Genomic DNA, 22,705 nt, shown 5'->3' with positions numbered 1-22,705 from the left:
TACATATATCATCTAGTCTATGCCTATTAACAGCAGAATCCACTACAACAGCAGTGAGAATAATGTAATTTTTTATTGCTTTGTCATTGCTGTATGACCGTATTTAGGTTTATCTCTTTCTAGCAGCTGTCACATCACCTAACTAGCCTCCTCCTTCTTTAGTATCTCCCCTTTTCTTTCCTTTTACAACTGTCCTCTAATGTATGACAACATGTTGGAGCGGGGTAAAAAATAACGTGGTTTTTATTCAGCTGAATTTGTTGTTACTTTGTTCTCAAATGCGTGACCTTTCTCAACATATCAACATTTTTCCCTCCAATATTTCTGTGATGTTATAAACTGAGCAGGATCCCCTAAGGAGTACAAGCCCACAGAAACCTGAAGACAGACTTAGTAAGGGTTCCCTCAGAGCTGCTACACTCTTTCCCCGGAATGCCAGATATGTTGCAATAATGTTTTCCATTTGTAACACACTGTTTTCAATGAATAGAATTTTTAAGACTGGAGTCCACCTATTTTATGGGATCGCTTGATATGCATAAAGGCAAGCAGACAACTAAACAACTGCTGGAATTCATGACAGTATTTAGAAAATACTTTCTGAACCCCTAACCTCTCATGTTCTTCTGCTTCATACTTCCATGCATTTCTCTTCATCTTCCTTACATTAGAGATATGTAAATACATAAAAAAAAGTATGTCCAAGAGATTGTATTTGAACTTGTTTCTGACTTTCCATCTCTCTTCATAATCATCTAACTATGCCTTGTTGCATCCCAGTTACAGCCGAGACTCAAAGGCAGGATATTAGATCAAACACAAACGCAGGCGTTAGAGATTTAGTTCCCGTTAAATCTGGTAAGATAACACTTACATATGCAGCATTACAGGATACCAGAGTGATCAATTCTGCATACTTGACCATGAAGCAATGGTGCCCACCAGCTTGGTGCTTTTGTTGTGGTCATATGCACTTCCTAAAGACAGCTCCACCTCCACCCTTAGCTATGGGGGCCTCATTAGGTTGTTACACAATTTTGCATCAGTAACTGGTTATTGTGTGTATTGTTCTGGGGCTTCTGGTACCATCCTGTTCCTGTGCTTTCAAGGCCACTGCTATCTCGTACTCTCAGGGGCCCCTGCAACCACCTCGTGGTTGCTCACTCTTACACGTGTTTGTACTATTGGTTCACTGGTAGTTCACCCTGCACAACAATGGTTTCTACATATATACATATGTATATATAGTTATATATATACACACACATATATACATATATAATGCTTTTACATTTACTTTTAATAACATCTAGCCAGTTAAGATGATATTAATGGTAGTTATCAAATCTGTTTTTTTTTTAAGTTCATATATTTCTCTTCAGGTTACAATACTTTTTTTTGCTAGTTTTGTGCATTGATTAGTAATATAATTAATTATCTTTAAAACCTATGAAATAACAGAAGAAATGTTAGGGAGAGGAGAAAAAACATACACAATAGATATATTTTGTTAATTATTATTAATTGCAGTATATGCAAACCATCCCTTTACTGATTTGCCCTAGCCAGTTATTGCCCTGTTGAGCTACTAATGTCAGCTCATGCTGTGTCCTCCTCAAGGATCTGTACTCCATTTTCCATCACCTGTCTACTAATGACCTAGAGATTTTCCTGCTCTCCACCTAAGAGTAATTAGTTTATCCAACCGACTGAAAAAAAAAAAAAAAGAAAAGAAAAAGCCCATCCTCCTGTGAAATGCAGGTCATTCAGTTAGTCTCTAGGCTCTCAGATGATAAGATCCTTGCCACTAGTGACTGTCTGTTTATGTGTATATATGTGTGGGCATATATGCTCATATATATCAGCAGCTTTGAGGGAGAAAGCAGGGAAAGTTCACGGTTGCTATCTGTCTCCAACATTGTGGCAGCTGCTTCAACAGCAGCCCCCAGGAAATATTTTTGGGATGTTCTGTCAGTGTAAGATACAGAATTTCTTGTCTCTCAATTCATAACACCATACTTCTTTTCAAAAAGTTCAAAGTGGCATCTTCTTCCTCTGGATTAGTATAATTTGCAGACTACTCAGCACCTAGGAACACCCATCTAAATTCATAGCATGGGCCTGAGGTCCCAGGGAGACAGCATAGCAAAGAAAACTGCAATTCTCAGGTATCATTTGAGGAGCAGGCGAAAAGGAATTACTATATTCACAAATAGTTTTATTCCTCAGAGTTGTTGAGTGGAGACTTTAAAAGCTGATTTTTTTAATGTACATTTGTTAGGCACATGGAGGCAGAGTGTTCAGAGCTGCATTAGTGTTGTGACAGAATAAGCCCTATTGAACCCCTAATGGACTCATCTTCCTAAAAGTTACCCTCAAAAATACCACTCATAAACATTTTGGAGAAGAATGTCTTTTTTTTTTTTTCTTTTTCCTCCTGTATACAGAGCGTAAGATATTTTACCATTGTTTCCTCTGCTCTTAAATGGAAAGTAAGTTATTCAGCTTTTTAAGAGACGATCCAACTGAGCAGTCCCTAAACCACTTTCTGACTGGCAGAATCTGTTTTGACTAGGCCATCTGATCTGACTAGGCAGATGCTATGCAGAGTGTTACACCATTTGTGCTGCGGCTGTGTGCTGCACCCTCTCATTTGTTCAAGGGGCTGTAAGCCCTACCACACTTTTGAAGTGGCTATGATGGTTTCTCACCCCAGGGCAGGTATGTAAAAGTCATTATAACTGAGAGACGACCACGTCTGAGCTCTGGCAGCTTGAGTAGGAAGCACGCAGGATCTTTAGCCGAGCTCTGATAAAATTAGTTTAGCTATGGCATGGGCAGAAAGTTAGATGCAAGGCTTCAGATGTTAGCCCATTCGTGAACTGTGACAGCTGGTCAGCTTCAAAACCTCTGTGGTCTTGCACTGCATGTCAGAGAAATGCTGTGGGTACCCACCTCATCCTGAAAAGATTTCCTTAGACCTTAGCTTATATTCAAGAAAATCATCAGTCATGCTAGCCTCAATGCTTTCCTTAGTCCCTTGACCTATACAGAGGAATCCCCAGTTTGCCCTGTAAAGATGTTTGCAAGTTTTTCAAGCTGAAAATCCCCTAGTCTGTCTAACTTCCTGGATTCCATCTTATTTTGGCTTTAATCCATGGTCTGTTTTTAAGTAAGTATTTCTATTTATAATGGTTACGGAAAAGCAAGATCTGTTTCTTGCACCAAAAGCATTCAGAAGAAAACCTCCATGTTTTACATTTTTTTTTCTTTCCTGTGACTCATCAGGGGGGTTTGACGTTCTGCTTTCTCAGAATTGCAGAAAACAAAATTACAGGCAACTGAACCGATAATGGGATTGAGCCTTTTCCTGGGTTTTCTAGATCAGCTACATGCTGCTGAAAGGGGGGGGCTCTTGGTGGTGGTTCTTAACAATAGAAGTCTGTGGCTACCCCATGATATCTGTCAATTTCTGCAGAGGTTAAGGTCCATGTAGCTTGACTGAGTGTTTCCCTTCCTAAATCTGATCCTGCGCTTCAGGTAAAACAGTATCTTCCTCCAAGTATGTGTACAGAAAGAGAAATATTTTGTTTTAGAAGTCAATCACTTAAATATACCAAGTGAAAACAGTTATTTTAATTTTACCAGAAAACTTGTCTTGCTCCTTCCACAACACTGAGAAGCAGCAGGCTTTCCCACATCATACTCCTTTTCCCAAGAAAGTTCAAAGACATATTATATAAAAGTACCTTGGGGAAGCAACATCTTCATACCGGATTCCTAGCTGTCATGTTGTACTGTGTGAGACCTTTACCTCTTTGCACAGAAGAGATATCTTTATTTCTAAATCATACTTTCTGAGAGAATTTCTCTATAGGGCATGCTGTAAAACACTGAGATTGTGTGCAAAAGTGTATTTTACACTTGCTGCATTTTTATTCTCTATGGTGACATAAGAACATGTTGTAACCTGGCTATGGCCATAACTGATCCAAGGCTGTGATGGGACCACAGACTGGGGGCTAGGCCAGGATTGATATTTACTTTCTCTCTAGTGAAGAGAGATATCGTGTGCTGGATGTGGTAGATGATTCCCTGCTTCTTATTTCACTAAATAACTATCTCCAACTTGTATGTTACATTTCCTCAATTTCTAAAATATCAGTGAAGAAGATTGTTAAAAAGCCTACAACCTGTACAACAGCTGGCAGAAACACAACATACAAAGGCACGACAAGCAGTGCTCATACTGATTTCAACTGTTGCACTCAATTGCTGCGATAAGAAATCACTCCAGGCAATGCAGGCAGTGCTAAAGGCTATTTATTTGATCTCAGATAGATAATGTTTAGAGCATTAAGGGACACTGCAGGGCAAAGATCAGTGGTTACATACACATTCTCTTAAGTCCTAAGGCATTAGATGGCCAGTCCTCATGGGGGGTCCTGGTACCCTTTGGCATCCCAAAAGACATGCCTATCACTTGCCCATGTAAAAAAAACCCTTTCTGTGTTATCATGCCACTACTTTATAGATGGTCGGTCCCTAGATAGATTAGGTCAGCTGTCGTTGCACCATGCTGGACAACAGCTGGTTGCTACTTATGCTGGTTTAAACCAGTTTTTGGATTTCTGGCTGCTGGTGCCTATCTTCACCATGGTTATCTTAGCTTACTAAGATAAGTTTGCTTAGTTTACTAAAGTTAACTATTAAGTTACTGAAGTTCAAATGCTGCCTTTTATGGCAATTTAATTTTTTCTTTCATCCATTACAATACTGTGAAACTCTAAAACACCTAGCCCAGTCCCAGGACTGGGCTGCGCCTGCAGGGCAGAACAGCTCTCCAACTTCCACCTCTAGCTGAGCTTTTGACTTTCTAGAAATTGCCTTAGAAATGCTTCCAGAGCTGCTGCCTTATCACACACGCTGGCCTCTAGACAACTGGGGGACTAAAATGATTTAAAGAACTCCTAGTAGCCTCAGGAAGCCCTATGTCTAGCCATGCAAAACTGTATCTACCATGGATGACCTATCTGCATTTGTTTAGTTAAGTATGCTTTTACTCACCGGGGATTGAGAAGCCTTTAGCTTCCAGAAACAAGTCCTATTCAGGAAGCAGTTATGAGGTAGCTCTGCTTAGCATCAAAGCTGACTTTCCTATAGCTATAAAAGGTAGTAGGTTTTGGTTAGTTGACACATCTAGTATAGGAATAAAAGGCAGTAGGTTTTGGTTGGATGACATATCTATTCATTTTGAGTGGGTCAAGTTTTGCTTTGTTTGATGCTGTAGCCTTAATCTCTCCTTGCACTGATTTGTGATCATTTAGTCTTCCTTTTTCTTTTTGCTAGTTGGCTATAAAGTAATGGAACTTCCGAGAACATTTTTTTTCAGAAATAAATTCTCTTTATTTTAAAATTTGACAGATATATTTCATACCAAAATAGATGCCAAAAGAGACTTGGTATTATTTTCTTCTTTTAAGCAAAACTATGATTTTCAGGGCTATATAACCAGACACAATATTTTTAATGAATCATTACAACTTGCCACATTTACATCTCCCTGACAATGCCCAAGATAAGTTTTGCAGGCACTTTAGTGATCTTTCTGTCAATGGTCTCTCACAACAGATTCCAAGGAATTTGACAGATTTCCAAGGATTCAAAAAACAATTAAAAAAATTTAAAAAGAAGGGAATCCTTACAGCGTCATGTTCAATACGGCCAGCTCTCTACCAGTTCTCTGTCATGTGCCTTTCTTCTCCCTGGTCTCCATGCCACCTACCACCTCCATTTCCATTTCCATCAGCTCTCCAGTCACCAGAGCACCAGTTGTCCTCCTAAAGTCTCTCCATTGCCAACCTCTGCTTTTGCAGCCACGCACACAACCTTAAACGGCAGCCAGACCTCTCTCCATCACTACTGCTGAGCATATATGAACTTTTCAATCTGGTGGTTGAATCAAAAAATACTCGGACAACAACTCTTTTTGGAAACATCAGAAAAATTTTGTTTGAGTTTATGAAACCCTTTCTTTCTACCTGAAATATAATTTCTATTTCATTTTGGCAGTCTTTAGGCCACCTGCATAAATTTTATTTTTTCCTTTTAATTTATGTTTTATTCCTTTACCTAAAAGAAAAAGTTAAAACTAAAAGTCAAGTGTATCATTTTGAAAATGCAAAACTGAAATATTTCAGCTTTTTCCAACCTTATTCTCTTCTCTGCCCTTCAAATTTAGGGAGAAGTACTGATCTCACAGGAATCTGTTTTCTGGCAAATGCTTCAGATAAATTTCCTAACTCTTCCTATAACTACAGACTGTGGTGATATATGAAATCATGATTACAGTAGCTTTTATTTTTAACTTCTGTCTGTGTTCTGTGTGATCCTTCTGCCAGTAAGTGCAAATGACCAGTTAATCAAGTCCATATATGTATTTCTTCTGGTAAGCTTCATGTTCAGAGTGTCTTTAGAATTTGTCACTCTTCTATTAAAAAAATACTGCTTCTCCACTGAGAAGTCAAAAACCAAGGACTTTCTTTAGAGGATTTTCACTCTAATTTTCATTAACTCCAAGACTTCAATTAATTTTCTGTAAAATCCAAGAGAATTCCCAACATAAAAAAAAATCACCTCCAAATTCAGAGCAACAAACTTGTGAGGTCACTTGTTACCATTTTGGCCCATAACTCATTTAGAAACTTTGCAAAAGATTATCTGATTTGGCTTACAATTTCAAATGATGCTGCAGTCATGGACCTGAGAATTTAGTCTGGGTCCATCTCTGTTTAATACAAAACATACCCTGATCTTGATTCAGATTTTCTGGCCAAGACATTGATGCTAATTTAAGCATTTCAAAATAAACACAAATATTTCACTTACTGCTACTTTCATAAGTCAAATATTTTCAACCTATAGGTTATGAGGATAATGGCACTTTTAATTGTCCTCCCTCCTACACTTTGTTTTGGGGAAAATTTTTCCCTTTTTTTTTTCTCATTTGCTTTATTTTGCCATTGGGAAAAACAATGCTCAATGTTAATTATATAGCTGATTGAAAAGTTGCATATTACTTTTAAGTGCACCAGACCACTAGAATTTATAACAAACATCCCTATATTTTAGAAACAAGAGTAGGGGAAAAAGTACAGAAACAAAGAGACTAATAAATCTCCACAAGGTGGAATGGTGTTTTCATTCTGATTCTGAGACAAGATAGTTTAACTGGTGGAACTGCAAAAATAGAGTGAGCTGGGTGAAGACACAAATTAATTCCTTTCAGATAATTGTCTAGGCCTAAGAAAGCAAATTCTTAACATGGATTTTTCTTTAAAACAAGAACTGAGGAAAGTTTCTGTGTATTGTTGCCTTAACTTTGAAGGAAATTCATCACAAATTCTGCCATACTAGTGCACCTGGACAAAACTGATAACTAAGCGAATGTCTTAGACATTTTTTTGAATCAACCACCCTGAGTTAGTTACTTAAGGTTCCCTATGCAAAGCTCTGGATAATCAGGTCTTTAGACTGAATCCATAGAAAACAGGACATGGATTTCCTTAACGTAGCCAGTAGGAAAAAACTAAAAATAATTTAAGTCTTGAATCTTGCTTCTCTTCTGGGCTTAGGTTGTACTTAGCAATGGTGGCTGTATATAGTGGTACTATATCCTTCTGACCCTTAGAAGGATTTGCCATGGAGGTAGAAAATGTGGATCTGAATCCCTTCAAGTTGTAGAGGGCACAGTAGGCATCCTTTGAAACCTTTGAAGGTTTCCCTTATTCTGCAAAAGAGCTCTGATGCTTGAGGTATTGAAGACCACAGGAGTAAAGGACATGTAGGGAACCTTGGTGTAATAGTGGTTAGGCACATTCAGGAATAGGAAGCATTCGACAAAGGTTTCGAGGACTCTAATTTTGCATTTAGCTGCCTAAATTCCACTCAAGTCTCTTTTTGGATATGAAGCATCTTTTTGTTACCAAAAGACCAGTCCGGGTCACAGTCTTTCTGTATCTCCAAGAACAGTTACCATACTTCTCTTCTTTGTTTGAATAGAGAGAGAATAAATTCCTTAGTTTGCAAAATACCCGACTACTAGGATAACCTGGGCTATCCAAGGTAACTCTTAATGGGATATGGCTCAGGGTCTAGTTCCATGTCTTTCCCAGGGCTTATAGTAGCAGTGGCATCACCTTAAATAGGGATAATGCTGCAAATATCCTTGGAAAAGTGTAATTTGGGATGAGGTATTATTAGTACATTTCTCTTACAGCATTTGGGCAGTGCACGGAAAAGCCAATAACACTTTGCGACAGGCAGTGATGGTGAAAAGATTTACAGAGAAGTATGCATTGCTCACCTGTTCCAGCTGGACTACAGGAACAAGTGAAACACAAGTCTACACAGGAGGCTGCTTTTAAACCATCTTTCTATTTTATGAAGCATCACACAGTATTTCACCAATTAACATTTGATATCAGTTAAGTAAGGACCACAAGGTTACCTAAGGAAAAGCAGACAACCTATTTCATAGGCACTGACTCCTCATTAGGCAGCAGTGCTCTTGGAGGGCTTGGGTAGTAACCAGCAGTTGCTGAGTTATTTGAGGAAAATCGTGTAAATCTGTAATCCAGTGGTAAATCTGAAAAACAGAAACATACCACATCTGATTAGCAACACAGGTCGTATCACATAAAAAATAAGCCTGTGATGAATAGCAATACTTCTTTAGCCCTTGAGCTGGTTGCTCACTAGTATTAGAACTCAATCAGTTTGCATGTTTATATATTTATTTGACATCTTCAGCCATCCTAGGGATTAAACTCAACTGCAGTAAAGGATATTCAGCTCCTTGACTGCTGCAATAATGCCAGTCATAGAAAATGATTAAACTAATGATTAAAAACTAAATAAAAATCTTCATTAAATACACACAGCATTTTCCCATTAGGAACAGCTTCAAGTTCATTCTTTAAACTGTCACCCTTCTCTTTTATCTCAACAATCTGCTTATAAAAGGGCTACTTTTAAAAGAGAGAAGGCACCTGCTCTTAGACTTTCTGGCAGTTCAGTTTTAACACCACCACCTTGTATTAGGCATTCTTAGAAATCTGCACTTGTACCTTGGTGTACTCATCACTTTCAGTCTGTAAAGAACACTGAATAAATTAAAATACTTCTGAACACTCAAAGCTTTCATTTAGGTAGCCTTTTTAAAGAAGCCAGCAGTGATCCGCTCCCCTTATAGTCAGAAAATTGATACTTCCCACACTTCCCTCTTATTCAAAATTCAATAAACCAAATTAAAAAAAAGAAAAACAAAAAATAAAACTATTCAAAAAAAAAATCCTTCCAATAAATGACAAACCTAACAAAAAGGATAGCCCTTTCCTAATTTGTCTGTTTAAAAAAGAAAACAAAATGTAAAAACTATTACTTGGCACATCTGAACAGTATGTTAACAGAATGACAACTTTGCTCTTTTTAATTTGGAGTAAATTTTGGGTCATGATATCCTATTACTATATACTACAAACTTGTTTGCACTCAGCTGCCTTTGTGAAACCCCAAATCACATTCTTAGCAGTTTCAGCACAAGCAACAGGAAGTTCAGCTCTGCCTCACAAGCAATTCATATGCAGACACCAGGACAACATCCAGACCTGCGGCTTTGAGACAGTATTAAACACAACTAAAGAAAACAAATTAGTAGTATTAGATCCTGTCAAAACATCAGATACAGGCTGGAATAAAGCAGGAATGGGAGGAGACACATTGATTGCTTTATTAAGTGAGTTACTTCAAGTTGTGAAAGAAGGAAATTTTCTCATTTTGTCTGAGTCAGCAAAATCTCTAGAGCCTTTTCTGAGCACAGCAAAAGAACAGACAGATGTTTTTCTAGCCTACTGAAGGCCCAATGAAATTACTGCCTGCTGAGTCTATTTAAGACAGCTCTGTTTAAAATAAAGGTTTCCAAAATAACAAATCAAAACAATTAAGTAGGCATGTCTGAGTATCATTATAAGCTATAAAAAATTAAATGCTATACAGTTACTTTTATATAAAAAAACCTACTAGCTTTTAATTCTACCATTCTAGAGTCTCCCAAGTGTAGTATAGCCAAAGAGCAGCATAAGTGGGGCAGACTTGCTGCAGAGTTGCTTATGTCAAAGAGAAGAAACAGTTGGATCAAAATGGTAATTTTGATGATACTTCATGGAAAACTAGCTTTAAACAATCAACTGAAACACCAAAGCCATTCTATATAAAATGCACATGACTCCAACAGGGAATAATCACTTTTTTTTACATATTCAGAAACCAATCTGTCTATTTAAATATTGCTTTGCTCTGAGCAAGCTGACTTTGGAAGGTTACATGGAATAGAAGGTATCTACATTTAAAAATGTTATGTAAAGCACCACTGAAAGCTACATGAGGCCTGAAGCAGACATTCTTCCTCACCCATTAAGCACAGTTTATATATTACCAATATGGGAAAAAATCTCCCTGAATTTCCAGGTTTGTTTTCATCAATTATTTTATTTGCTGCATCTGATTTGTCCAGAGTACATAATCTTTATACTGTTGCTTAATTTCACTGATATATTTATAAGAATGCTCTGGACTGATCCAGAAAGACATACTTGGAATGGCTATAAATAAAGACATGCTTGGAGTGGCTATAAATAAAAGCACAGTGAGGAAGAAGGGTAAGTAGACAGGGAAAGAGAAAAGAAGATTTTTATTGGGGGAATGCACAATTTATGAAAATACAGAAATCCAGAGAATGTCATAGATGAAGTCTGTTTTAAGTTCTTTTAGATTAAGTTCTTTGAAATCTTTGCAACTTCAAATAAATTGCCGTTGCTGTGGATTGCAAAAGTATTATGTGATTTGTACACCAAAGCTCGATCTAGCTTCTTTCAATGTAAAAGGCAATGATATCACTAATTCCAGCAATACTGGCTCATCAACAAAGAACAATAATGAAGGTCTTGAAAGTGCCTCCTGGACACAGCAGCAATTCATTTCATATCTCTTATTATCTCATATAATCACTTATGATACACAGAAGAAAAAAGCAGCTCAGTTTTGCTAAACTGAAATGGTTGCACATCCCACAACCTGTTGCAAAAGGATGCAAAAAGAAGATACAGTGTATGATAGCAAAGCAAGTCTTAGCTTAAAAAAAAAGAAAGTCGCTTATTTCCAAGTTAATTGTTTTCCTAGTATTTTTGCCAGTAAATTTCTTCAGGCTCTGTTACTGTGTGTACTCACAACTGCAGCTGCCTTGGCAAACCCTTGCATCTTGGCACCCCTTTTTCATCTAAACCTGATGGATAGTCACAAATTAGGCAGGGGGTAGATATCTAGTCCTTTCAGAAATATAATCTGATAGTGAGGCTCTAATCAGACCTAACCTACACTGATAATGAACTCAGTACAAAAGTCATCAGATATTGCCACTCTGCTAAAAAATGAACTAACTAAATAACTTGAGGCTGGAAGAATGAACTGGCTAGCTCTACCCAAAGACCATGAGGACCAAAATCCTGGAAATTTTCTATCATACCTAGGCAATTCCACCAAGACTTGTTTTGTTCCTAAGACGAATAGGATATTCACTCTCTGCACAATTTGACATTTTCTCCTGTCTCCTTAGATTTACTGGCAGATATAGTCTAGCTGAAAAAGATGAGAGCAGGCTAGAAGGCAAGAAGGAGAAAAGACACACAGTGAAGGGCACAGATGATGGAGGGGAAACCTCTAGCCTGACGGGCCCCTCGCTATGTCTGAGCATGGTTACGCTGCCCCATTGGTGGCCAACACAGAGATATTTTCACAGCTTCAGACCTATGGAAAATTGACTGAGTTCTAGACTTCAGATACACCCCTCTCCACTGCATTCCTATATGGGAATTGACATACGACCTATTCTGAGGTAGGCAACTCTAGGTACCATACAGACATGACCCAATGAGGAATCTCTCTTTTAGAGACAGACTCATAAAAGTCATAAATGGAGGGCCTAAAGGACTATGTTACTTATTAGATCTAGCAAAATTTTAGTCATTAGGTGTTTCTTCCTGAATTTCTGTTCTACTTTTTTCTTTGCTCCCATCCTAGAGCCTGAGTGCAAGTGACTGATGAAAAAGTTTCCCTTGCAATGACTCTTCAGATGGAGTTATTAGCATTCCCCTGTGGCTTGGGCAGCATTCATTCATTATATTCATAGACTGACCACAGAAGCTCCCTTAGGGATTCCTGCGCTGCCCTACGTCCCTTACAGGGCTTCAACAGCCCTGGTGTTAATAAAACAGCAGTGATGACGTTCTAACAGGAACCACTGTGAGACTAATTCCAGTTATTAAGCTGCTGTGTTCCAGTAATTAAGACACAGTTATTAAGTGTTGTTAATTACAACACTGTGCTCTGATGTTTATGCATACCTATATCCATACATGTATTTAGGTGATACTGATGGATTTCCTAGTTATTTAACTGGAAACGCCTCCATGTCTGCCTGCTATTCATTTATTGTAAGGAAGCTAACTGAAAGCCACAAGCATTTTTATTGGAAGAAAAATTAGAGTTCCAGCCACAAACAGAGGAAGAAGAAACATAATATTCTAGATGAGTGATCAGGAAAATATTTGAGTAACTGAATGAAAGACAATTATAATCTAATCCAGACACAGGCCTGCTTGATAAGCTCACTACTCAAGCCTAATCCTTTTTCTGAGATTTCCTTGAACAAACCAATGCTTTAAGAACAAACCAATGCCTTAAGAAAATATAATCTTAACTAAGCTCTTTAGATGGAAGACTTTATTTTTTAATTAAAAGCACAGTGCAAGACAAAAATAGATTTCTCCTAAAACACACAGAAGGAATGTCATGAATCATTTTGCAATATTGACCAACAAAAGCAAAGACAACATTTTTTAACCGTGACACAACAGCAGCATCCTCTCGATGAGTGAGAAGTACTACAAAAAGCAGAACTTCCCTCCCTTTTCTGAGGTCAGCACCATACCAGTCAGCAGGGCTGGAACCTAAATGCAAAAACCTCATAGTAAAGAGGAGAATTGTATTCTTAGCGGAGTCCAAATATACTCTCCTGATTATTACCAAAGAAACTGCAGAGAGAAAAGCTAAAACCTCTTCAGTGATAACCAAGTTTTAACTTTAAAAATGATTAAATTGCTTAATTGTGACAAATCTCAAAAAACACACACAGAGCTCTATCATATGGCTCAGCATCCAGGTGGTGTAACTATAGGGGCAGACTGTCAACCAGCATTAATCCTCTTGCTTCTGGAGGAATTCCACTAATTTATACTAGCCTAGAAGCTTTGCCATAAAACTTTACTTATATTGCATAGTTGTTGTTGAAGAATAAGGAAAATATTAATTTCTTAATAACCATTAAAAAAAATTTCTTAACAGTGGAGTAGGCATAACTGCTGCAGAAGAGCTCACTAGTTTGGCTCTGCTGTCAAGTGATCAACTCTGAGACCTACCAATCTACAGGTAAACTATAACATGTGTTATTGTTTTTCTGAAATACTAAATGTTTTTATCTGCTGACCTATTTATATTGCATAACAATCAAAACAGTGCTTGTAGCAAGAGCTCTGTATGTGAGGGAGCATTCTCGTGGCAAAAAGAAAAGAAAAGAGAAAACAAGGTCAAAATTAGGCTTATCTGTTATCAGTTATTTTTAGTGAAATTTCTAAGGCTGATTTTTCCTAAGCAGGGGATCAGATGTTTGCTGTATCAAGACAAAGCTCCTGAAATCCTGAAGTCAGCAAGAGCAAAGCATTCCTTCTATCTGTTATGTGAAAGTCATCACTGCTGCCCGCACACTGTGACTGGAAAATTAGAGAGGTGGGTGAGGGAGAGGACCTGGGTGGGTGCCACGTGGGCGAGGGAGGGAAGGGAACCACAGAGCAAGTGGGAGAGCCTTGAGTATAGGCATGCTGCACTGAACGAAGTCAATAAAACTTCCTAGTTCAGAGGTGGCTGTCACTTGGAAAGTGCTGTGTTTGGCAGTGCGGTTTATTCCTAGGTATCCAGGAACAGAGAATAAAACTAGTCCTAGCGAATGTGCAGATTTGCTGCTTTAATTGCACCTTTGCCAACATGGGTCTGTTGGTCAGAGAACAAGCCTCCTGCTATGCCAGTAGAGGTATGTAGCACGGGCTTGACCTAAAGAAGAGCTTTGCTGTCACCGGGGGTTTTTATCGGTTACTGGTCTGTTGCATCTAACATGAGAAATGGGGAAATCAGAGGGAACCCGAGTGGCAAACTGGGAGACATGGAGCAGAGGACTCACTATCAGAGATTTAGAGAGGGATGAGTGCCCAAGGGATGGAAAGATCATCCCACCTTGATGGGTGAGATTGCTTATGGCACAGAGTTTCACCGTAATTATCTTGGGAGAAACAATTCACATGACTTAGGGTCTACTTGACAGCTAAGGGACTGCTGACCCCTGCTTGAACACAACAGCTGTGCACATAGTGTGTGCTAAACTAATATCTGAGCCCGATAAAGTCTGCAGCGAAGAAAAGCCTTGGAAATTCCTTTGCCGGTTTATCTCTGTTTGCAAAAGACTCATTATTTCTATAAGAAGGAAATAATGTTCTCTCATTCTTGATTTATTTTAAATGGTGTTTTTTGGGAGACCCTTTGAGGGAAAAGCCTTGTGTGGTTCTAAGCTTGATCTGGAACTGATCAGAAGAATACAGTAGACTATAACGTTCTTTGATGAAAATATTAAGGCTTGGCTTAATCTAAAAAACTGTAAGAGGATGCCAAGACCCTACAGGCAGGTGCTGGTCTTTCAGGGACCTGCTAATTAATTTCTGTTTGAATGCCTCACACTGGATATAAGGGAGGTCAGTATTGCTTTGGCGGTAAACTAAAAAAGTTAGCCTAAAGACAAGCAATTGCTTGAAACTAGAGGTGTTACTGATTAAGAAAAAGAAGTAAATTGCCTTTTTAATATTTGAAGGCATGACAGTTATACTGTGATAAAAATACAGTGAAGATTTTGCTTACGTTTTACTTTCGTTATGGGGTGAATTCACCAAGATCAACCTTACTCTCCAAATTTGGGTCAACCTCAAGTTCCCCTCTCTTGTAAAAATAAACGTTTTCTTCCTCTTTCTCTGTTTTCCCCTCAGAATGGGTGACACTGCCTACTTTTAGGTAAAAAAAACACACACTGAGCTTTTTAAGCAGTGAAGACAAAGCCTACATTGTTTTCTTGTGTGTTAAAATCTTAATCCAGAGGGAATATGTTAGGCACCAATCCAGAGTACATAAATGTTTCCAGCAATGTTTTTGTCTATATGAGATTGCAGGGTATGTAAAATTCCAATCTGATCAAAAAATATTTCCAATATTTGCTGACTTATCTATTTTCACTGTTTTTCACATTCACCAATTATCAACACTTTGTATTGCCACTAATGTTTTTAAAGAAGTGATCTAAAACCACCCCATAACTCTGAGGCTAGTCAAAACCCAATTATTGCTTTAATTACAGCCTGAAAATGAAATTATGCTGCTTGAGTTGAAGGATAACTTTGAAATAGAAATGACTGAGTGGTTACCCTTTTCTTAATGAGTTGCTCGTGAGTTCTCCCTTTAATCTTTTAGAGGTGGCTGTGCTTTGACATCTCACAGAGCAGAATAAAGATTGCAGGAACATTTCTGTCAGTTATTGGCTAGGAAGTAATCTTTTGGGTTATGCGTGATTTGACAAGGCCTTCAGGGGCAAAAGTCAATACACCTATGTGGAGAAGCAGGGAGAGACTGAACAAATTGTAATGCACTGAAAAACTGTCCTGTCTATGTTCAAAATTACTACCAAATAATCAAATCCTTTGGGAAAGTTGGGGTCTCAAGTGCTTTGGGAAATACTGTGTCCTGAAGAATTTTTACAAGCCAGTTCTAATCTACTGAAAAATAATTTGTTATGGCCAAAACGTAGTTTACTGTCAATTTCAGTCATATTTTGCAGGTGAAAAAATAAATGCACTATATTTGTCTATCATGTTGCAAGAGAGACAGGGTATGTTTTTCTCTCTCTTAAATCAAGAACACTGAAACTATTTTCCTGGAACAGATGAATCAGATTTACATTATCTGATGCTTTCCAGTTTACCCTGATAGTGATGTCCAGTTTACCCTGATACTGATGATGTATTCAGAACACCTGTCTTTTCTGTAGTAAATTATCTTTGCTATCAGTTATTTACTTGTGTCAAAATCTCAGATTCACAAACCCTCCGAAATGATTCTGTCATATGTATATATATACACACCAATTTTTTAAAAATGCATTTCTTGAATTAAAAATATATATGTGTGTGTGTGTGTGTGTGTGTGTATACACACACATATATATAAATGACCCCTTAGGGCTTTTAATAGCAGTTACTCTTTATAGCAGCTGAGAACAAAAGGATGTTTAAATCACAAAGCATTTTCTTACATTAGTCTCTAGCTGATGTTGTATAGATACATTCTTACACTGAAATTGGTGGGTAAAAGCACAGTTGAAAGGGAAGGCATTAGATATCAAAGGTTACTGCTAATTAACAAGTTATTTATAATATAGATACCTCTATATGTCTAAGTACATTATATGCCCATTATTGTATTATTTGAAAAAGCAAGAGCATGTAATTATCACTCCAGTTACATGAAAGACAAATTTAATTTTAATAGGAGTTGGATTTGGCTTTAGATGATGTAATTTCAATGAAAAACCATAGAACAAATGTATTCTAACACAGTTTTTTTTTGTTTCACTTCAGCAACAATTAAGAACTATAACATTCATGATATACAAGTGAGAACATGGCTACATGCTCGGTTAAATTAATGACTTCCATAGTACCAGTAGATTCTTCAAGGACATTCAGCTTTAAAATATTTGTTGAAGAAGAAGTGTGGGGTTTGCAGTTTTAAGTCAATCTGTGATGGGCAGATCTGTATATCTGTGACATGCCTGTGTTTTCTGTTGTACAGATAATTTGCAACTCTAAGCAGAAACATGAACTTCTTTGCCATGGTTCACTTGCAATTTTATCATTACATTTATACTGCAAGCCGACTGACTCCTCGAACTCCTGCAGAAGGAGGAAGGGTATAGATCCGTAGACCTCTTTAAAGAGACAGCTTTGACAAATTATAACTAAGATTTTTCTCTTGTGCTAGCTAATTGAAATAACAATAAGGCATGAAGAAAAACTTACAGACTCATATGGGCAAAGCATGATGAGATTTCATATAGCTTGCTAGTTTAAAGAAGATGCATTATCCTCACGGCTGACATAGGCTTGATTATCAAATTTCCAAAGTGTGAAATAAAGACTGCATCCATAAAACAGTTAGATTTACACTCATTCTTCCTTGAAGTGCAACTGTTTTGAGCTCTTACATTTCTCAGTCTCCTATTCTTGCTTGCAACCATTTTTAATCTTATGGCAAAACCCACCATTCAGAAGTGATGTGATGTGACAAGTTCAGCAGATTAGGTTAATAATCATGAAATTTTAAAACAGTCTATCTTGAGTTCTCTTTACTGGGATTTAGGGCCCACTTTTTCAAGCTCTTTTTTGCAACAAAGAACCTAAAATTCCTCCATAAACTCTAAAACTACACAGTTACTAATCATGGAATTCTCTGAAGTGGGACTTTGGTAAAAATACCAATCATGACGAGACTCATAAGGGAGAATAAAAGCGTTAGTTTGAAATATGCCTATCATTGTTGAGACCTTAAATTGTTAATCAAATGGCAATCTGAAATGGCATCACTGGCTAGTGATGCAGGACATATCCTTATTTACATGGGCATTTGGAAATTTGATCAAAAAGCAGCAGAATAACGGTAGTATGCTACTTGAAGGTAAAGTTCAGATAATGCAGGTTGGTAGATAAGAGTACCTGGCTCTACTTGGCTCAAACCAAACTTTCTAAAGTTGACTAGGCTATATGACATACCGTGGTTTATGCAAAATCTCATTTTTCAGACAAGCTCCCATATCTTTTAATTTCCATGTAGGAGCTAGGATGGAAAGTTCCCACAGTAATGGATCCTGGTCTTGAAAATTTGGCTTACAATATCATCGTGCTTTAAAATGATCAAAAACTGTGAGGGAGCTGTAAATGAGAAGAGATTCAATAGCAGAAAAGCGAAGGAACAGATGGTCTTGTGAATGAGTCATAAAGAATAGGCATAGGAGTGTTGGCTTCTATTATTTTATTAACCACTTACTGTCAATATAATCATGAGTTCTTCAGCTTTCAAAAAAAAAAAAAAAAAAAAAAAAGAAAAACTTCCCTACTTACTAAAGTGGTTAACAGGTCATAAAAGACCTATGAAATGTTTAGAAAACTTTCACTTTAACTCATTTCCTCTTACTATTACAGAGGTACAGCCATAATGCTTCTCTTCAGTTAAACTTTCTGAATGTCTTTTTAATGTCAGGGTGTTAATATCTTCAGTGAAGAGTTTTCCTTGACTTCTGTCTGATTTCCCCTCCAAACTAAAAAAAGTATACAGAACATATGATGGATGACCCTTTATGTCCTTTGGGCAATTTTAGCAGTAACCAAAATGTCCTTTGTTTCATGCTCAAGGAAAATGGCTATACCTCTTCAGGGGCTGAAGGTTAGATGGTTAGAGGTTAGATGACAAGCTGTGATCTAGTAAGCTATAATCCCACTAATACTTTGCTTATTAGAGACCAGACAAGAATTCAGAATTTCTGATGTATCTTTCAATGCAAACTGCTTTTGAGCCAGATACTGAATTTTCAACTATAGATGAGGACAGAAGTAACAAAGAACAACTACAGAAATTTAGCACAGAAAGATAATGAACAGTGAACTGGACTATTTTTTTCATCAAGTTGTCTTTTTTACTAATTACACAAACAATTTATGTGCATGCTCAGTTACTTTATATGTTGAATAGCCAAAAACTGTGACAGCAGCATTCCCCATGAAACCCTTTTCCTAGAACATTTTTTGATAAATATCAGATTGTTCCATTTTCTTATTTGTATCAATTCTTTAGGTGAAAATACTAAAAGGCATCAGGACCAAACTCACAATACTTTGGATGAAAAAAAAGAGAACTGTCAATGGTTTTTTTTAATTCCAGCATCTCTAAGCAGAGCTACAACTTTTTAAATATTTCATGTATTTCCTGTATTTTAAAAAATGGAAACAAGCCCTGACGGGTTTTATTAACCAAGATAAAATTCTGGTAATACCTTCAAAGGAGTTCTCATAAGAATCTTGATGAAAACTCAGCATTTTTTGTAAGACACTAGTATATATTTTGTTAAAAAATCTTTTTCAATGAAAAGAATGTTTTAGAAGTAAATTGAGCTGTTCTTTATGCCCAGATATATATTACATCCAAGCAACATGAATCAAGTGTCTTTTAAAGATAGTATAACACAGACTGTTTGGCTTTCACCAAATATTTTTGCAGATCATAATCTGTTAGGATATTTATTTCTATGTGGCACTTTCTGTAGCTTAAGGGGACATACAAAGGCTTGTTGAGCTATTTCTAACAGTGAAGCAATGGTGAATCCAGAACTCAAATTAAGGTGCAAAACACCTTGAGGGAACGTGGTAGTTGCTCAGTTGGCCAGGTCACACTGAGATGTGTGCTGCTGTGGCCACACTGCTAGCAAAGCCCAAGCTGGTAGAGGAACACTTGGCCCACATGATCACCAAGCCAGTACTGTGGCTGCACGTTTGGACTCGGACCTTCTTGAGGAGGGGCCTATGTTTTTTGCAAACTGGCAGAGGGAAGTCCTCTGCTAGCAATTAAAATATGTGAATAGAAAAGGAAAAGCCAGAGGGCATCAAACTCACAGAACCAGTTTGAATCTCTTGTAGCTAGTTATTCCAAAATAAAAGCATCTAGGCTATGACTTACAACCATAGCCAAAAATTTCAGGGCTTGGCAAAGCAGGGACTCACACAGCTTGCTGCAACAGGAGTTAGACAAGGTATGCTAGAGGAGTCAGGAATTCCTCAACATCCATAATAATGAACATCTGCTCTTCAGCACAAACAAGAAATACCTCTCTTTCTCTGTAAGAAACCATAGATAGTCTCACACATTCAGCTTTGAGTTTCTTTCTGGGCACACAGATGCAAGTTAGAAATGTTAGCTCTGACCTATCCTTTAACTCTGGGATACAGGTTGTAAAGACACCAGTCACTGCCGCAGCATGGGTTGGACGCAGTGGAAGGAAGGTGAGTCCCCAGGACAGAGTATTTCTCCTAATGAGTGGGACATTGCAGAGGCTCCACAGCTGATAATCAAATCGGAGGGAACAGACAGCTGCACCGCTCCCACACTTCACCGTGTAATTTGCAGCTATATAACTTTATTGGTCTCACCCCTTCATCTGTCGCTGGAAACTTTTCTTGAAACCTTTGCAGCTTGAAGCCTTTGCTAACCACGCAAACTGAGCTGTGCCTTGGAGGAGTTGGTTGGAAAGCAGATTTTCACAGGACAAGGCTGCCCAATATATTTCCTGTAGGACAATACCTTTTTAAAGCAAACCCCAGAATGACTCAGGAAAAAGTATTAGAAGGGAGTTTTAAAGAAGTTGTCTTTCTCCTGGCAATTTTCCGTGTTATATTTGAGCTCTGTACCTTTAGGCTGAAATACACACTGCAACACAGTAAATGTCAGAAGTGTAAATAAACTGTGGCACTGTACGAGTTTATCTGTTTTGAGATATTCTTATAATGCAGAAAAATGTGTAGAATATGGCTGCAAAGACCAGATCTATTTTAATTTTGTCATTCACTGACTCTAAAATGTTGTTGGCTTTTATAAGAGTGAGTGAAAATATAGCCTGTTTTCTGGCAATGGAATAGAAATAGCTGTTTTGCAAATCTGAAATGCTCTTTCAGAACAAGTTTTTATTCATTGGCTTTATGCATGAGGTAGGCTCCATCTGAACAGAGGGCTAGTAAATTAAGTATTTGCTGTGTTCTTCATGCTGCTAAGCACATCATTCATGTAATAATTTATTTATTCTTTTAGGCATGGTTTATCAATAATGTTGAGTTAGGAAAATGATAAATTGATAATAGAGGACCTTCATCACCACTTCATAGCCAGCTGATATGTATTGCGGTTGCAAAGGTATTGCAGTATCACTGCCACTGTTATTGCTACATAAGGACGCATGGTTCATCCGGGGTAAATTAGTTACAAAAGCCAGACGATCAACCATACTTGTATCCTCATCAAAGTCTTGATGGAAGAGGGTAGAAAATCTAAAGTAACTTCTCAGAACAGAGGGATTTTTAGGGCTGATTTGGAGAAAAGGACATTGCTTGCGATGGCCTTTTTTTGCAGATAATGAGAAGATTCTAGGCTCCAGTTCTCTCCATAATGATGCCGTTTCAAAAGAAATACACATATTAAAAAAGCAATAAAAAAAAAAAAAAAGAGAGAACCATTGTCCTAGGCATTCTTGGCTACATTACACTGTTGTGTTCATTCATCTCTATTTAAACTGTAACGGGATAAGCCAGTGAACTGATTGAGAAATGATAACAAGTCAGATTAAAGGGAAACACATTTGGAAGCTGAAAAAACCCCACAAGTAATTTTGTATGTGTGTTCGTTTCCTGCTGTAACTGAAAGTAGAAACAGCAAACTACTGTGGGGAAGTCCTGACCAAACTCAAGAACTAACCTACAGTTTGTGAAATGTTGAGTTCTGTTTCTAACATAGGATAAATTAAGTGTCTAATATTTGCAGATACTAAAAAAAAAACAAACAAACAAAAAACCCCACTGAACTGGATTGGCAGACAACTCTTACAAGCATAGACGTCAAAGCAATTACTAGTCATATACTGTTGAGTGATATCAAGAGAGTATTTTTGAATGCATACTGGACACACATAATCTCAAAAAGAGGTCTACAGATGACAAAATTACTATGAATGCTACACGTTCATTAGGGGGAAAAAAAAAAAAATCTTCCTCACCTGCTATTGCCTCAAGGCTAGGGATTGCAATAGTGCTGTAAGTGCTAATACATTTACAGGACCATGTGCTAACTAAGGTTTCCTCGGCATTTCCCAAGCCTGGCAAGCTGTCCACGAAGAAAGAGCCCCACTGTTTAGATACAGCGTAAGGAGCTTCAGGGGGATGTCCCTGAAATAAAAAGAAGATAAATATGTAAGCTTACAAAAAATATTCTATCTTCCTTCTTTATCCAACCACAAATATTAGTTTAAGAAACTCAGTGTTGATTCTCTGGTTTTCTGGGAAAACTGTATTATGCCTCAGGAGCAATGTGGCTTAAAAATATTATGGAAGAAAACAATAAAAAATATTCCTCTGATAAGGCCTCAAACTCCTGTCTGTGCAATTTACTGATTCCCTAGGACGTATAAAGTTGGCTTTAAGCATTTTTCCCTTAAAAATCTTTTCTTTTCTGTATTTTTTATTTTAGCATGAATAGCTTGCTGCCTTTCTCTGCTGGAAAAGCTGGGTAGCCATGACACAGACTATATCCCCACCTGGAATCCTTTGCATGAGAAAGGAGTCTACCATATGCTGAATGACAGAGGGAGTAACTGCAAAGTATGTATAATTTTAAATGTATTATTACATCT

The 22,705-nt window shown here is 37.6% G+C and overlaps 1 protein-coding gene and 1 long non-coding RNA gene across 3 annotated transcripts in view; one reads left to right on the top strand and one right to left on the bottom strand.

Moving 5' to 3' along the window:
• The window catches only part of LOC135327861 (uncharacterized), a 38,529-nt gene that overhangs the window by 5,060 nt on the left and 10,764 nt on the right, over window positions 1-22,705 (top strand). The window contains exons 3-5 of the long non-coding RNA XR_010388341.1: window positions 13,459-13,542; window positions 13,769-13,899; window positions 22,543-22,673. This is a non-coding gene — a long non-coding RNA (uncharacterized LOC135327861). The remainder of the gene's footprint in view (window positions 1-13,458; window positions 13,543-13,768; window positions 13,900-22,542; window positions 22,674-22,705) is intronic.
• The window catches only part of NT5DC1 (5'-nucleotidase domain containing 1), a 164,041-nt gene continuing 145,641 nt past the window's right edge, over window positions 4,306-22,705 (bottom strand). The window contains exons 11-12 of one of the 2 annotated variants that reach the window (XM_026123533.2): window positions 22,073-22,241; window positions 4,306-8,647 (exon numbers count right to left, since the gene is read on the bottom strand). In XM_026123533.2, coding sequence (XP_025979318.2) covers window positions 8,529-8,647; window positions 22,073-22,241 — 288 coding nt within the window. In that variant the 3' untranslated portion in view covers window positions 4,306-8,528. The remainder of the gene's footprint in view (window positions 8,648-22,072; window positions 22,242-22,705) is intronic. The other variant, XM_064508902.1, reaches the window with a different exon arrangement.

This window comes from Dromaius novaehollandiae, chromosome 3 (genome assembly GCF_036370855.1).
Source record: "Dromaius novaehollandiae isolate bDroNov1 chromosome 3, bDroNov1.hap1, whole genome shotgun sequence".
Taxonomy (NCBI): domain Eukaryota; kingdom Metazoa; phylum Chordata; class Aves; order Casuariiformes; family Dromaiidae; genus Dromaius; species Dromaius novaehollandiae.
This window is presented reverse-complemented; position numbering and strand designations above follow the sequence as displayed.